This window comes from Myotis myotis, unplaced genomic scaffold (assembly GCF_014108235.1).
Source record: "Myotis myotis isolate mMyoMyo1 unplaced genomic scaffold, mMyoMyo1.p scaffold_m19_p_8, whole genome shotgun sequence".
Lineage (NCBI taxonomy): Eukaryota > Metazoa > Chordata > Mammalia > Chiroptera > Vespertilionidae > Myotis > Myotis myotis.
In genome coordinates, this window is record NW_023416390.1 from 85,611,395 (window position 1) to 85,629,206 (window position 17,812).

The following is a 17,812-nucleotide window of genomic DNA, read 5'->3' on the forward strand; positions in this document are numbered from 1 at the left end:
TTTTCCTATCTTTTTGTTGTTGTTGTTAATCCTCACCCGAGGATATTTTTTCCATTGATTTTTTAAAGAGAATGGAAGGGAGGGAAGGGGGAGAGAAAGAGAATCATTGATGTGGGAGAGACACATTGAGTGGTTGTCTCCCACACATACCTGGACCAGGGCCAGGGAATAACCTGCAACCCTGGTACATGCCCTTGATCGGGAATCCAACCTGCAACCCTGCCGGGAGCTGGTCCATGCTTGCTGTTTCAAGGGACCTGGCATATATGGCATACTGTTCTTAATATGTTTGCTCACCTTCTTGTCACTATGTGTTTTAACCAAGGTCTCTGAGAAAGGTTGTTTCCCCAGGTAGGGATTTTCCCCTGAAGTTAGGGAGGGAATAAAACCTCTTAACTAGTGCCAGGTGGGTAATTAATCACTTTAACTACAAACAATCATGCTTAAGCTACATAATCTTTACTCCCTGGAATGGAGATAAGAAACGCCCTAACCTTTGTAATAGAGATTGATAGGATTGAATCAACTGGTATAAATACAGTTGTAATAAGACAGCAAGACACAGAACTTAGAACACAGAACTTAGAACACAGAACTTAGAATACAGAGCTTAGAACACAGACAGAAGAAGACAGAACCTACACTCAGAACCTCGACACAGAACCTACACAGAATCGAGAGACGGAACCTAGGCACAGAACCTACAGAACTTAGAACACAGAACTTAGAACACAGAACCTACTCAGAACCTAGAGACAGAAGAACTTTGCTGGAGAGAACATGGCAAAAGATCCTGGACTGAACCTGACTACAGAAATTGGCAAGAGAACCTGACTAGAACCTGGTGACTGAACCTGGCTGGAGAACCTGGAGAACCTAGCAAGAGAACATGGACACAGAACCTGGCTGGAGATCCTAAGCAGAACTTCGCTGGAGATCCAGACCAGAACTTGGCTGGAGATCCTGGCTACAGAACCTGGCTAGGCTGCTGATCAACTGAACGCTGTCTTCGTGTCATTCCTTCTTCGCCGACTCCGTCTACGCCTTTGGGGACCCCTGGACCTGCTGGGGTTGGACCCCGGCATCTGGCGCCCGAACAGGGACCCCTAGGTAAGCGCCCCGCACTTGGGACGGATAGGACTCCACCGTAGGAAGAGGGTGGATAGTCTTTGCCGACTCCGTCCACACCTTTGGGAACCCCTGGAACAGGATTCCCCTAGGTAAGCCCCCTCCCCATTGAGAACCCCCACATTCGGGACGGATAGGACTCCACCAGGGTGCTGCAAACCCCCCTATAGAGGATAAGTAGGGTAAGAAGGTGGATAGTACAGAACTTAGATTGAGAAGTTGTGCCATACTGAGTCCAAAGAAAAAAGACTCTGTATTGATCTTTTAACACATATGCTTGCTAGCAGAGGAATTAAGGTTACTCCCAGTCAGATGGAACATTTTATACAAGAAATACGTCCATGCTTTTCTGAGGAAGGAAAGGTGCCCGAAAGGTAAATGTAGAGGCATGGGAGAAGGTAGGCCCAAGGAGCCTTATCCTTAACCCCACTGCAGCCTTTCCACCCCGGGAAAGTGCAGGATTGGCAAGCTCTCCCTGGGGTGATAGATCAGGACTCAGGTAATAGCGGAAAGCGCCAATCCTACTCTTAAAATGGATACAAGAGAGCATTTCAGGTTTTTCTTTTTAGTGCCTGCATTTAAAAAATAAAAAAGGGGGAATTTGCCGGGAGCCGGTCCATCTTTGCTGTTTCAAGGGAGCTGGCATATATGGCATACTGTTCTTAAAATGTTTGCTAACCTTCTTGGCACTATGTGTTTTAACCAAGGTCTCCTCTCTGAGAAAGGTTGTTTCCCCAGGTAGGGATTTTTCCCTGAAGTCAGGGAGGGGATAAAACTCCTTAACTAAGTGCCAGGCGGGTAGTTAATCACTTTAACTACGAACAATCATGCTTAAGCTACATAATCTTTACTCCCTGGAATGGAGATAAGAAACGCCCTAACCTTTGAAATAGAGATTGATAGGATTGGAATCAACTGGTATAAATACAGATGTAAGAAGACAGAACGAGGAGAGTCAGAACCTAGGCACAGAACCTACACAGAACGTTCTCTAGAGACAGAAGAACTTCGCTGGAGAGAACATGGCAAAAGATCCTGGACAGAAACTGGCCACAAAACCTAGAGACAGAACCTAGCGAGAGAACATGGCAAAAGATCCTGGACTGAACCTGACTACAGAAATTGGCAAGAGAACCTGACTAGAACTTGGTAACTGAACCTGGCTGGAGAACCTGGACAGAACCTGGCTGGAGAACCTAGCGAGGGAACTTGGCTACAGAACCTGGCTGGAAAACCTGGGAACCTAGCAAGAGAACATGGACACAGAACCTGGATGGAGATCCTAAGCAGAACTTCGCTGGAGATCCAGACCAGAACTTGGCTGGAGATCCTGGCTGGAGATCCTGGCTAGGCTGCTGATCAACTAAACGCTGCCTCCGTGTCATTCCTTCTTTGCCAACTCCGTCCCCACCTTTGGGGACCCCTGGACCCGCTGGGGTTGGACCCCGGCACAACCCTTTGGTGCCCAGGAAGGCACTCTAACCATTGAGCAATGCTAGCCAGGGCACTTTTTGGGGGGGTAATTTTATACCATTATGGTTAAAGAACATGATTTATATGATTTTGATCCCTTTAAATTTATTGCAACTTGTTCTGTGGCCTAGCATATTTTTCCTAGAAGATGGTCCATGTGAGCTTGAGAAGAATATAGATTTTGCTGTTGTTGAGTATAGTATTCTGTGATGTCTGTTACAGGTCTAGTGGGTTTATATTGTTGTTCAAGACTTCTACTTCATTGTTAACCTTTTGCCTAGTTCTATTTAGTATTAAGACTAGGGTTTTGAAGTCTTCAATTATTGTCTGTTCCTTCCTTCAATTCTTTCAGTTTTTGCTTCATGTATTTTGAGGCTTTTTGTTAGGTGCATATATGTTTATAATTGTTGGATTCTTTTGTTATGATAAAACTAGAGGCCCAGTGCATGAAAATTCATGCACTGGAGGGGGCGTCCCTCAGTCCGGCCTGCCCCCTCTGATAGTCCAGGAGCCCTCAGGGGCAGGAGGCGACCCAGCGATCAGGGGAAGGCAACGCCCCCATCACAACTCTGCTGCTGCCACTGCCGGCAGCGCAAGCCTCGGCTGGCCCTGGTTACCTGCACCTTGGGCCTGCCCTGGGCGGCTGGGGGGCTGAGGGGACTGGGGGACCCCAGAAGCAGGCACGTGGCAAGGCCGGGCCTGCCTGGGGGCGGGCTGAGGGGACTGGGCACTGCCATCTTGTGGCTGTGGGCGTCGCCATCTTTAAGGGCAGGGCAGCAATTAGCATATTCCTTCCTTATTGGCTCTGGGCGCCGCCATCTTTGAGGGTGGGACAGTCAATTAGCATATTCCTTCCTTATTGGCTGTGAGTGCCGCCATCTTTGAGGGTGGGGCGGTCAATTAGCATATGTCCTCCTTATTGGCTGTGGGCACAGCCATCTTTGTGACAGTGTGAGGGTCAATTAACATATTCCCTCTTTATTAGATAGGATGTCCCTCTTTTTCTCTAGTAACATTTTAATTTTAAAGTCTATTTTGTCTGATACAAGTATTTCCCATCCAGTTCTCTTCTGGTTGCTTTTCTATGGTATATTGTTTTCATCAAATTTGGGAGTTTTCAGCCATTATTTCTTCAAATTATCTTCTTGCATTTTTCTCCTGAGACTCCCATTATACATGTTGCTACAGTTGAAGGTTCCTACCGTCTTTCTTTATTTTTCTTTTTCCTTTCTGTAGCTCAGACTAGATAATCTCACTTGACCTATATTCAAGTTACTTATTGTTCCACCTGCTCAAATCTGCTGTTGTGTTTTCCTAGTGAATTTTCATTTTAGTTATTGTGCATTTCAACTCCAGAATTTCTGGGTTTTTTTTTTATAATTTCACTCTTGAATTATATTCTCTTATTTGTGGAGACATTGTTCTCATACTTTCCTTTATTTCTTTAGATTTGATTTCTTTATTTTCTGAACATAATTAAAATAACTGATTTAAAGTCTGCATTGTTGAGAGAGAGTTCATTTTCTTGGCTGCACCAGCCTGGAGTAGAGCTTCCAAAACACTGAACAGGGGAAAATGGGAAAGGGGAGCAAATCATGGCTTAATTCCAGGCTTGGCTCTTGAGAATTAGGAGATTTTCTTGAATAAATGTTTTTCCACTTGATATATGCCTTCTGATGATTTAAAAAAAATAATTGTCACTAGCTAAATATTTGTTTTGCTGGGGAGAGGATCCTCAACCCACCATCCTAGAAGTCCTGCTTCTGATGAAGCAATAAATTTTAATAGTGTATATTACATTATATAGTTTCAAATAATGCTTCTCAACCTTGATATATATCAGGTTCCTGGAATGCCTGTTAAAATATCAGATTTAGGACATTAAAATCGATTTCTTTTTAAAATTTGTCTACACTGAGTATGGTCAGCCTCACCTAAAACTAAACTTATTTAGTTTTTTTTTTCACCTAGAAAGCCATGCTGTGATTATTGATTCACCACAAAAGCACTCTGCTTTTTGAAAGGTATCCCTGAAATTTCTTTAGCTGTTGGTTATTTTGTTTTCTTTGGAGTTATATATAACCAGTGCTGTCAAGATAATGGTGGAGAAATGTTAGAGGTGTTCTATATTTTTTTAACTTTTTAAATTTGTTTTTTTGTTTGTTTGTTTAATAGATCATGTCTTGCTTTCCTGAAAGGGAAGCTAGGACAGAATATTAGATCTTAAAGAATATAACCTGGTGAAGTCAGCAGAAATATAAACAATTTGTAGTTGAAAAATTAAGTCTTTCATTATGTAAGTTTGTCATCCTTTAAAATTTTTTTGAAATACACATTTCTGACTAGAAAGTGAGTGACTGTATAGTTTCCTAAAATTAAAATTAATTTAACTTTAATAATGAATTTTTTTCTTGAGTAATGAACACATTAGAAATGGGGTATTTAAGTGATGATACTTTATTATTTTTTTGTTGGAATAAACTTTTAGAAATGAAAGTGGTGGTTGTGGGGCACTCAGCTCTCCTGACTGAAGGTTATTGAGCATTACTCCATGAGCGCTTGAGAGCCTGAGCTTGGACTGGCATGACTACCCTTTTAGTCTTGCCCTTATAGTTCTGTTTGCATGAACAGTTTTGCTCCAGTGAACCGTGGAAAACAGTAGGTTTGAAAAAGCAAAACTATTTGACCTAAAAAGCTTCTTGACCTTGGACTGTGCCAGTTTAAATAACAAATTTTTTAATTGGCTGATGTCAGTCATTTTACTTGTACTATTTTAGCTTCTATTTTCTTGTGAGCCTTGACTAATAATACAAAGTATCGTAAGAGGTGACATTTTAAAAGAGCACATTTTTGTACAGGCTTTCCATAGAATTTTTCAGACAGAAAAGAGAGGAAAAGAAGAAGGTGGAGGAGATGATGAATAGAGGTGGTATAAAAGCAACAGGTGTCAGTATTGCAGGTAATCCTTTAAAAGGGGAAGCTTAGATTATGTCAGTAGTGAGAAGTGCTCCTACTTTCATATTAGTGGAGTTGAAAGAGTCTATTATTATGAGAAAATAGTACTTTCAACATTTCAAATTGTTTGAAATCAAAGAGCTCTGATCCAGTTAACATCAGTTATTTAAGTACTTTTTCCTCAAATTATTATTCATCTTTTATCCATCACTTCCTGGGGTTATTCTCAGTTTAAGAAAAAGCTCCAGAGAGTAATTTAGGGGACCATAGAGTAGCGAGTCTAATTTCTGTACCAAGCAGGTTGGATCAGATTTCATTGATATTTGGGATTATTGGTTACTTAAACCAGCATATAATGTACTCTGAGAAGAGCAACATTATTAGTAGTAAAAATAACTCATGCCTGACATGTATATTTTTACATTTGCCTTGGCAACAGATCTACATTAAACAACATTTGGGGGGGGGGGTTTCAGTTAATTTTATTTATCAGTGTTCTTTGTGCTTTGCTATTATTAATTAATTTAATATTCCTAATAGTTTCATGCAAATGAAGAACCTGAGATTCTGAGAATAAGAGCTAGTGCTGTGGCTTGGATTTGAATCCAAGCAATGGTAGTGCAAATTCTGGTGACTCAACTTATAATAGAGATGTAATTAATTTAAAAATAGTGTGAAATGGCCCTGGCTGAGTGGCTTCATTGGTTGGAGTGTCATCCTGTATACCTATACATCCTGGTCAGGGCATATACCTAGGTTGTGGGTTTGATCCCTGGTTGGGGTGCATATAAGAACAACCGACCAATGTTTCTCACATTGATATTTCTCTCTGTCTCTCCCCCTTCCTCTCTCTAAAATTAATAAAAACATATCCTTGGGTGAGGATTAAAACAAAACAAAACATGCCCTAACCGGTTTGGCTCAATGGATAGAGCGTCAGCCTGCGGACTCAAAGGTCCTAGGTTCGATTCCGGTCAAGGGCATGTACCTTGGTTGCAGGCACATACCCAGTAGGGAGTGTGCAGGAGGTAGCTGATCAATGTTTCTCTCTCATCGATGTTTCTAACTCTCTATCCCTCTCCCTTCCTCTCTGTAAGAAATCAATAAAATATATTAAAAACAAAACAAAACAAAACATAAAATGACTTCCTTCATCACTCAGCCTTTTAGCAAAACTTTTTCATTTGTGAGTTCTGTTTTTTTAATCCTCACCAGAGGATATTTTTTTCCATTGATTTCTAGAGAGAGTGGAAGGGAGGGAGGAGGGGGAGAGAGAGAAAGAGAAAACTCAACGTGAGATAGACACATCGATTGGTTGCCTTCCACCTGCACCCCTACCAGGGCTGGGGAACGTGCAACTGAGTTACACACCTTTGATCGGGAATCAAACCTGCAACCCTTCAGTCGTCAGGCCGATACTCTATACACTGAGCCAAACTGACCAGGGCATGTGAATCCTTTTTTAATTAGTTGTCTTTCATCATCAGATAGTTTTTGTTTTGCTCTTACTCCCCTAAGAAAGGCTCCTGGATGCTGCATTCAGAGTTTGTTGGTGATTGATAAGCTTTACCTATTTCCTTGTATTAGAAAGACATCTTGGCTGGGTATAATATTCTTGAGTATTGCTATTGGGAAGTCTGTGCCAACCTGATACTAATAATAATTGGCTTTTAAATCTCCTTTGGGGTAACTAAAATATTCTTTACTTATTCTCGAAGGTCAGTAATTTAACAATAAAGGGTTGAATGTATTTAATCTGTATCTCATTTTTTCTGGAACATGGTGCTTATTAAATCTTATTTTTAAAACGATTTTATGTTGTTTATTTTTATTCTTTTTTTAAATTAATTTTTAGAATCCTCACTTGAAGATATTTTTTCCATTGCTTTTCAGAGAGAGTGGAATGGAGGGGGGAGGGTGAAAGAAAGAGGGGGATAGGAAGAGAGAAACATTGCTTGTTTGCCTCCTGCACATGTCCCAACCAGGGCCAGGGGTCAAACCTATAACCCAGGTACATGCCCTTGAATGGAATCAAACCCGAGACCCTTCAGTGCACAGACCAACACTAATCACTGAGCAACACCGGCCAGGGCACTCATTAAATCTCATTACTTTATCATTTTCAAGGAACTTTTAAAATAACTTTGAACAAAATTTTTGTTACCTTAGTTGAATTCTTTACTTTAGAATACTAATTATGCTAATTCTAGAGGGTCTGAAAGTATCCTCTCTTCCTTCATTTTATTGTGGTATTATTTCCTCTTTGAGTTCTTATTTCATTGAATGTTTGTTCTTTTTTTTTTTTTTTTTAGCAGCTGTTCTGAGTTTTCCTATTTATTTTGTTGAACTATAGCTTTAGGTTTTTTAAGTGCTTTGTGAGAGGCAGGGAAGAAAATGAGTGAAATTAAAAATTTAAAAACATATTAATAAATCACTTGAAGGGAAAGGTATACAGAGAAGTTTCTAACTTTATACTAAGGCCTTTTGAGTTATAAAATGCTGAGCTATTGCTGACACTGGAAAATCTTGAGAGGGTAAGAATATATAAAAGTAGTGACAGATAAGATTATGTATGTGTTTGTGCTTAATGCCTTGAATTTAAGGCATCAGTTGTGCTGCTATCTTTATTTTGTCATCTTTGAGATATATTGTCCAGTGAATAAACAAGATTAGTAGTACATCTAAAACACATTTAGTACATCTAAAGAACAATTAAAATACAATTAAAGCACAATTAAAATACATGGAAATACCAAATAAGCAGACTATAGAAAAAGCAAGTGTGTGCTTATAAAAGCAAATGTTTTCTGGGCACCTTACATCTTTGTTTTAGTCAACAGTAATTTTTTTCTTTATTTGAAACAAAATTAATGTACTTAAAAATAGAGCTACTTTCATTGTCATCTGACAACATGAAGTCCTATATATGGTTTTTAATAGATTTTAATGGATCTTTCTCCCTTACAGTGTTCACAGTAATGTTCCAACTCAAAATAATGGCTCTCAACAGGTAACTCTTCTTAATATTAAGCTTCTAAAGCACTAGAACACTGTACTTAATTATTACAGAAACTAGTATTTTATTAATTGAATTTCATGAGTTTTTTCTTTTATTTATCTCTAAAGTGACTCAGTAATGTGAAACCCTCTTTTATTTTCTCTAAGATGTTGTGAATAGAACAGGTGCTCTGTAAAACTTTCTATTTCTGTAAATCCTATAAAATACTAATATTCAGTTAGATTACTGTCTACAATGTGACCTATAACAGTCAAGCATTTATTTACATTATATTTGTTGACTATGTAGATATTATTCCATTGTAATGTTCTTTTAATTGGTGAAGGGATTTTTTTTATCTAGGCAAGATAAATGATTTTTATAACTTGTGTCCAAAGGCTTGGGGTATGAGATCTACTCTGCTGGGGACTTCTTCCATTCCCTCTGGTCCCGTGCTGGTGGAGATAGAAAACCTTCCAAGGAGTCCTGGAACAGACCAGCATGACAGGAAATGGTTTGTTAGCTCCTTAAGCCAAAAGAAAATGTTGCTTGCTTATTGGTATTATAAGTTCCCAGCTATAACTGTAGAGTGCTTTAAATGATTGAAAGCAAATTATTCATATTTGTAAGCTGAAGAGAGGCATATTATTAAGCAGTTACTGGGATGGGAAAAATAAGAGCTATGGATGAAGAAGCTCTGGAGTGCAGTTGTCTAATGAAGAACATCAGACAGCTCTCCTTACTTTGGTTAGCATGATCTGGGAGTTTTGATTTCAGTGATAGTCAATGGACCCTTTTCCCAGATCCATGAGGAAAATATGTTTGTTACATGTTATTCCATACAACATGGTGCTACTCTTTGGATGTGTTTTCTTCATTAAAGACTGTAGATAAAGGCATAAGAGAAACATGATTATAGTCCAATAAAACAAAGCATGAAATACTCCTGATGACAGGGAAGATACTTCATATGTTTAGATTTCCAGGGTTTTGTTTTGTTTTTTAGGTTGATAGTAAGTATACAAATATGGATACTTTGTGGCTTATTGGGTTAACCTGTGGGGTTCATTTTTTTCCCAATTAAATGTATGTGGCTTGGGGGCGCTCCTTGGGAATTATGTGATTGACTGGTCGTGTTGGTTGCATCATCTGTTCAAATTTTGTGTCTATGAAATGAACTTTGATAATTCATAGGATTTTTCTCTCTCTCCCTCTCTCTCTTTTTTTTTTTCTTGCTCTTAGTTTTACTACCTGAAATCTAATGAGTTTCTGTGGTGATCTCAAGGTTTTGGTCAGCTTTCTGTGCAACCAGTTCTTCCTTCATGGTGGTGGGTCCACAGTGGTTGGTGATCATTTTCAGTCTTTCCTATGTAATTGTGTTTTGCTGTTATTTTGGCTTAACTAACTGCAAGGTGCTTTGCTCTTGATGGTTGGGCATATTTTTACTTCCGTTCCAAATAACTTGATTAGTTTCTGAAATTGATGGCATCTACCCTATTATTTTTTCTTTCTACTTGAGAGTGTGGTGGGGAGGACTCTGTGTCATGTGGGCACACTTAAAGTATGAATAGTGAGGCTTCTAAATGTCAAATTTTAGTCTTTTTTTTTTAAGCCATTAAGAGTTTTTTCAATTTCTTATTGAAAACACAGCTCCAATAAGCAGCTATGTTTTATCTCCTTGATGTTATCACCAAATCCTATTAGCAAGGGAATGTAATACTTCTGGGACTTCAACTATAAAAGAATTTTCTTTCTTTTTTTAAAATATATTTTATTGATTTTCTTACAGAGAGGAAGGGAGAGAGATAGAGAGCCAGAAACATCGATGAGAGAGAAACATCAATCAGCTGCCTCCTGCACACCCACCACTGGGGTTGTGCCCGCAACCAAGGTACATGCCCTTGACCGGAATCGAACCTGGGACCTTTCAGTCCGCAGGCTGACGCTCTGTCCACTGAGCCAAACTGGTTAGGGCAAGAATTTTCTTAATACATGCTTACCTTTTATACTACTATGGAACAAGAGTCTGATTTCTTTGCATCCTGTATTGTAACACTAAATCTTTACTGAGGTTTCCAATGTTTATGCACACATATTTAAGTCTATTTAACTCCTTTGGGGCAGCCTTTATAAAGAGAGAATATTGAATCTGAGCATATTGACTTAGAAGAAAAATGAAAAATTTGGAGCTGTGTTTCCTTCCTTTATGTAATTTTGCTGTGACCTCCCTTGCTGAAATGGAGTAAAGTGATGATCTTTAAAATCTAATCAGCCTCAGAGTATGTCAACAGTGGCACGGAATAATACAGAACCGACGTGTCTTGGCATTAATGGATTCCCCAGCCCTAATTTAAAATGCATTCCATATTTCATTCTTTGTTTCTGCATGCTTTGATTCTTAATACTTTTAAATGACTATAAAAGTCCTCCTTTAGAAAGTGATACATTAATAACATTTAGAAATGCTCCCTAGGTTTGAACAGTTGGGCAGAATAATGGACTCTTTTCTGTTTCTGGCAGACAACGTTTAACTAATTTTATGTGAACCTACTCTCTATTCAGTTCTTTAGCTTTTTCTTCCTAGTGTCTTGTAAATGACACCATTATTGCAGTGAATGATTTGGTATAGCATTAACTTAGAATTATCCAGTATGTATCATCCTTTGAGATACAATTCTTTTAAATCTTTAAACTATTTATTAAAAAATTGAATAATATTTGGAGAACATAAACCTAATTTAATTTCCTAAATTTTCAGAGACCCTGTATTGAGGGTCATGAATTTTATGGGTTATATCTAATGAACAAATTGTATTTCAGTTGAAGGAAAGAAGATGATTTTATTGTAAAAAACTTTTAGCCAGTTTTTTCAGTTTTCCTAAAGAAAAATGGTGAATATTTATGTTTTGGTTGAGTTAGAAAAAATACTATATTTAAATATCTTTAAATATCTTTTATAATTGGGGTTATTTTTTTTAATTTGTAGTCATCTTAAGTATATGCTGCCCTTTTTTGCCATGTCATAAAACCCTGATTTTCTGAACCTTGGTAAATGTTTTCTTTCTACTGGAGGACTCTGATAATTTCTAACCAGGAATTGCTTGTATGCATGTTTCACTCTCATAGTTCTATAGGCCTGTTCTATAGCACTGTGTGTAAAAGGCATCTAATACAGTTATTAAATCTATTTCTTGGAGGGGGCTTATAATCTCATCACATTATCTGTACCTGTTGAATTTCATTCTAAGCTCCCGTAAACTTTGATTATAGAAGGAATAATGGTTCTCTTGTTAATTGGGAACATAGATGTAAAATTACATGGCCTCTCAGCATAGATTTAAAAACAAAACAAAACACACCTCATTCTGAATTTTGTTTCCTGGATTTCACTTAATTTGTGAGCTCACTTAATTTGAGGAATAATTTTCAAAATTGCCCTTTTTTATATGTGCCTTTATCTTTATGTAGAATTGCCCTATGACATATTTTAACTAAGTTGATTATAAATACTATTTATTAGAACCTCACAGAGCATTTCTGCCTTGATTTTGATAGCAACATCAAGGACAGATACAGAGTGTCTTGCTCTCTATGAAATTTTTTCTTTATTTAATTCACTTAACAGACTGATTACTTATACATATTTTCATATTTACATTTTCCACTACATGTAACTTTGTGGGATTTCCCCACCTTTGTTATTCTTGAATGTGCTTGCATGGAGATGTTGATAACTGCTTGTAGCAGTGGTGCATGCTGGTCATTCTCTTTTATTACCTCTTACACATCAATTTTCTCCTATTCCTATGGACTAACTGTGCTCCCCTCCCACTCCCCAACCATCCAGGCTCTCTGCTGCCAGTGACTGCTGCCAACGTGGTGGAAACCAGTGGAACACAAGGGCCTTATCCCCGCCCCAGCCCGTTCATAGAAACTACACTGACTTTGTCCATGAGCACAATGTGAAGAATGCAGGAGTCCTCCATGATGTTCGTTTTCCTGGCCACGTAGCCATGACTGATATATGAGTGTTAAGCCTCAGAGACCTTGGGACTCTGTTGTGCAAGTTGATGGTATTTGTTCTCTAGTGTTTATTGGGGATTGATCATATTAGGAGAATTTGGGAGAAGTTATTTTATATTGAGTTACTAGTCATGTGGTGGTGTTTGTAATGGAATTCTATGGAAGGGAAAAGGATCTGAAGAAGCTGTATGCCATCAGTGATAATGACAAATGTTTTTGTGTTGAAAGGGCATGTATATCATTGTAATTTTAGAAAGGTCTTTCATGATATTAACATATTAACATATCACTCATAAGATGTCCAGGAGAAGGTTTGTGTTTGTGAACAAGCTGCCCATTTTTAACCCATCCCTTGCCATCCAAATAGATTGAAGTTAAAAGAATTGAACACATTAAAGGCACACAGAAGGAAGCATGTCCTGGCACAATATATCAGTCTTTACTGATATTTTTTCTAAAATGACCATGACCCATGCCTTAATTTCAGTTAAGTGCCCAAGATTTTATACTTTCAATTAATGTTTTTATTTAAAACACTTATTTTTTTAATAAACACAGGTATTTTAATTTACTGAAAGGTCTAGAAATCACATTAATAATGTGAATCATGTAGGGAGATAAATCTGAATGGTTACTTTTGCATCATTAGCTACTTAACCAATGGTTAACTGAATAGTTCTATTAATACTGAATGGTGGTACAAAATGGAAAATTTATTTACTTTTGTCTTTTCAATTTTCTCTTTTATCTCATGTATCTGAAAGATTTCCTAGGTTTGCAATAGTCATATAATCTGGCCCTCTACAACCTTTAAAATAAAAGTCTGTATCACTTTTAAATGGATTGGGTATATTACTATTTTTGATCCTTTATGAACTTCAAAGTACAATTATTCAAGCTCTTCGTTATAGTTCATAGAGGCAAACTAACAGAAAAAAAGTACATTTCTGATGTAATGATAACTGATGTAAGGGAAGCAATTCTTTTATTTTTTTACAGTTTTAAAAAAAATTTAACAAAATTTTTCATCTTTTAAACTATGTATATAGTAATTTGAAGATATGTTATAATTTGGGAATTTATAATACTTCAAGATAATGAAACTTTATTTTAAACAGCCTAACCGGTTTACCATCCTGCTTGCCTCAGGGGTCAGTCTTACCCCTCTTTGTTAGAAAAAGGTAAAGGTTTCAGAGGACTTTATTAGTGGACTGTTGGTTGCAAATATAATATAACTTGTATAGAAGACATAAGTTAGCAGAAGTAAATAATATTTAGTTATGAAATTTGTAGGCAAGTTTCAATCTGAGTTTATCACGATCATATATGTATATGCCATGGATGCTCAAAGTATTCTTTAGTGCAGTGATGGCGAACCTTTTGAGCTCGGCGTGTCAGCATTTTAAAAAACCCTAACTTAACTCTGGTGCCGTGTCACATATAGAAATTTTTTGATATTTGCAACCATAGTAAAACAAAGACTTATATTTTTGATATTTATTTTATATATTTAAATGCCATTTAACAAAGAAAAATCAACCAAAAAAACGAGTTCTCGTGTCACCTCTGCATCCTGTTAATATGAACAGATCCATATCTTTAGCCTTGCTGCCTACTGCTTAAGTTTATCATCATTTAGTTTACTTAAAAATAGCCACTAATGTATGTCCCTCCTATTTTAGATTATGTAACTCAGATTACAATTGTCAAGTATTGCTGATGGTTATTTCTTACAAGAAAGGAATTTGAATCATAACATTTTAAGTACAGAAAGCCTGGTTTGTGCCATTCAAGAAAAGACTAAATGGGTGTGAGTATGATTAAGAACCTACCATTTCTATAATAGAAGCCACAGAAGTATAATAATAACAAAACTTGTCTGCTCTTTTAGAAAGTCCTAAGGCTTGACTTCTCACACCTTAAAATTAATCAACCTCATAGGATTCTTAGCAGAATCCTAACTTTGGGAAATATGAGAGGATTGTAATTGAAGAGTAAGATTTTCAGTTTATATCAAAAGTGGTAATTTCTATACATAATTTGAGTTAATCAGTACTATTATATTTAAGTGATTAAAAAAATCACATCATGTTTTTTCTTTTCTTTGAAAACCTTATTATATAATAGTTCATTTGTAAATTCCTGATAATAGAAACTAGGTTGGAGGAATGATGGGGAGAGAAGGCAGCAGAGGGGGTGGGGGAAGTCAAGGGCTAAGACTGGGTGTTAGTAGAAACAAATCTATCTGTTATAGAAGTTCCCATATGCTCCAGGATTTCATAACAGATATTGTGATTACTTTTTTTTTGCTACTTAGAGTTTCAAGGTGGATATTCATGTTTCTAGAGCTATGAAGAATAGGTAGCTCAACCTAAATTAAATAGTAATCAGCCTATTTATATTCTTTTTTTAAAAATATGTTTTTATTGATTTTTAGAGAGAGAGAGAGGAAGAGAGAGGGATAGAGAGATAGAAACATCAATGAGAGAGAAACATTGATCAGCTGCCTCTTGCACACCTCCTACTGGGGATCGAGCCCACAACCCGGGCATGTGCCCTGATCAGGAATTGAACTAGTGACCTCTTGGTTCCTAGGTCGATGCTCAACCATTGAGCCACACCAGTCGGGCATATATGCTTTTTTTTAAGCCTCACCCGAAGATATTTTTTCCATTGATTTTTTTTTTTTCAGAGAGAGTGGAGGAGAGGGAGAGGAGGTGGGAGAAATAGAAACAGCGATGTGAGAGAAACAGCTATGTGAGAGAAACAGTTGGTTGCCTTCTTAACACATCCCCACCGGGGCAGGAATCAAGCCTGCAACTCAGGTATGTGCCCTTGACTGGGAATCAAACCTGCGACCCTTTGATCCAAGGGACCATTTTCTAACACTGGCCAGGGCTATACTCTGCATTTTATTGTGCTTAAAAAGTCAATGATCATACAGCCTTTTGACTAGAAGGAGCCATCACCACAGAACTTCAGGATCGTGTGATTCAACTTCCATGTCTTGGCTAATTTTATTTAATATAATGAATTTTCACATCTTAAATTAGGTTGGTTTATGTTTCAACCTAATGGTTATAGAGAGGAAAACTTACAGAAACACAGCAAAGCTAGTGACCTGCACACTTTCACACATGAAAATAAACAAGCTTTTAAAAAAAGATTATTTCTTTTGCTAGTAAAAACACTTCAAAGGAGTTTCTTTCTGATTATAGTCTAACCTTTCTACCTTGATAGGATATCATAGATATATTTAAAATGAATTTATAGAGAAGAATAAACTATTTGTCCTATGTATATAATATGTCTGTATTTTTAAAAAGTAGCTAGTATATAAACATTCTTTTTTATTGAATTTATTGGGGTAACATTGGTTAATAAAATTATACAGGTTTCAGGTATACAGTTCTACAATATATCATTTGTATATTGTATTGTTGACCACCTCAGGTCAAGTCTTCTTTTCATCACCATTTATCCCCCGTTTACCTTCCACCCCCCTTCCCTCTGTCAAGCACCATACTGTTGTCTGTGTCCACGAGTCTTTTTTTCCCTTTGCTTAATCTCTTCACCCTTCTCACCCAGCCCCTAACACCCTCCCCTCTGTTAAACGTGCTAATATTGTAATATCATCAGTATAATGCAACTCATCTTTTTTTGAGGGGAGGCTTTTTAAAATTTATTTAAAATACTGACCCAGAAAAATGTTATACACTTGGGTGAATCTTTATTGTTAAAACTATCCATGATGTAGTAGGTGCCATGTAATATGTCAGGATACAAGACTGAAGTGTCTCCTGAATGGAGGATGGGGAGGCAGCTTGTTTCATAGGATAAAAAAATTAGTTGAGCTTTAATTATGGTAGTTTCTCTTATTTCGTAGATTTTTGCATATCTTTTGGTTGGGGCACTAATAGTTATTTTGATTATCAACCTTCCTTTGTCACTTTTATACGTCCTGATGTCATGCATTTCATCTTACAATCTTGCCAAAACAGGAAAATAGATGGAGGTTGTAAGGAGGGGAGGACTATGATGTCTTTGGGTTTCGGGAGAAAGAATGTGGAGATGACTGGCTTTCAGGCGTAAGAAGATTAATCCTCAACTTTGATCTCTTGTACTTCTGTATGTATTCACAGATGTAAACTGAAAAAGTTGGAGATGATTGATTGCCCCACATTTAGCAGATTTTTGTTTTAATCCTCACCTGAGGAGTGACGATATTTTTTCTATTGATTTTTAGAAAGATTTAGTGGAAGGGAGTCAGGAGGGAAAAAGAGAGGGACAGGGGAGAGAGAGAAACATTGATGTGAGAGAGACACTTCGATTGGTTGCCTCCTGGATTGGTTGCCTCCTGCTTATGCCCTGACTGGCGTTGAGGATTGAACCTGCAACCAAGGTATGTGCCCTTGACTGGGAATTGAACCCATGACCCTTCGGTCTGAGGGCCAGCACTCTATAATCACTGAGCCAAATCGGCTGGGCTAGTGCAGCATTCCTTGATGGTGGAAGCAGTAATCATTTGAACCATGGTACTTTAGCTGTTTTGGTTGGGACATAGTCTTCATTTCTAAAACATAGTTCATTGTCTGGCTGGTGCGGCTCAATGGTTGAGCGCTGATCCATGAACCAAGAGGTCACTGGTTCAATTCCTGGTCGGGGGACATGCTGGTGTTTTGGGCTTGATTACCCAGTAAGGGGTGTACAAGAGGCAGTTGATCAATGATGTTTCTCATCAGTGTTTCTATCTCTCCCTCTCCCTTCCTCTCTTTCTTAAAATTAATAAACACATGTAAAAAATAATACATAGTTCATTGCTTTGAAATACCATTATTTTTTTGTGTCAGGCTTTGAATATTGGGTTTGAAAATAATATCAAGTTCATTAATTTATTTTATATCCTTTGTATGTGGGACATTGCAGTATACATGGATTTGCAAAAATAAAAGCATCTTGCACCAATAACAATCTCTTTACCACCACATACTTCCTTTATTTTAATATAAATTATGTCACAATTTAATATAAATTATTATTTGCTTCTGGAATTGTTGTGAATGTATATGGGATGCTTTTACATAAGAGATAGAATTTGAAGTGGCTTCTGAGGTACAGAAACCTCTGCCTCTGTCCCTCTCCGTGTGCCTCTGTCTTACGTATAAAATGGGATTTCTCATATTCTGTCTAGATATTCTGGATCATGTGAATTTAGGTATAATCTTCCTCAGCTCC

General features: G+C 37.5%; 1 protein-coding gene across 7 annotated transcripts in view; it reads left to right on the plus strand.

Moving 5' to 3' along the window:
- The window catches only part of EPB41L5 (erythrocyte membrane protein band 4.1 like 5), a 175,299-nt gene that overhangs the window by 71,538 nt on the left and 85,949 nt on the right, over positions 1-17,812 (plus strand). For 6 of the 7 annotated variants that reach the window (XM_036318960.1, XM_036318956.1, XM_036318955.1 and 3 more), the window contains exons 15-16: positions 8,524-8,566; positions 8,953-9,068. In XM_036318960.1, coding sequence (XP_036174853.1) covers positions 8,524-8,566; positions 8,953-9,068 — 159 coding nt within the window. Of the gene's footprint in view, positions 1-8,523; positions 8,567-8,952; positions 9,069-12,401; positions 13,421-17,812 lie in introns of those variants that run through there. The other variant, XM_036318961.1, reaches the window with a different exon arrangement.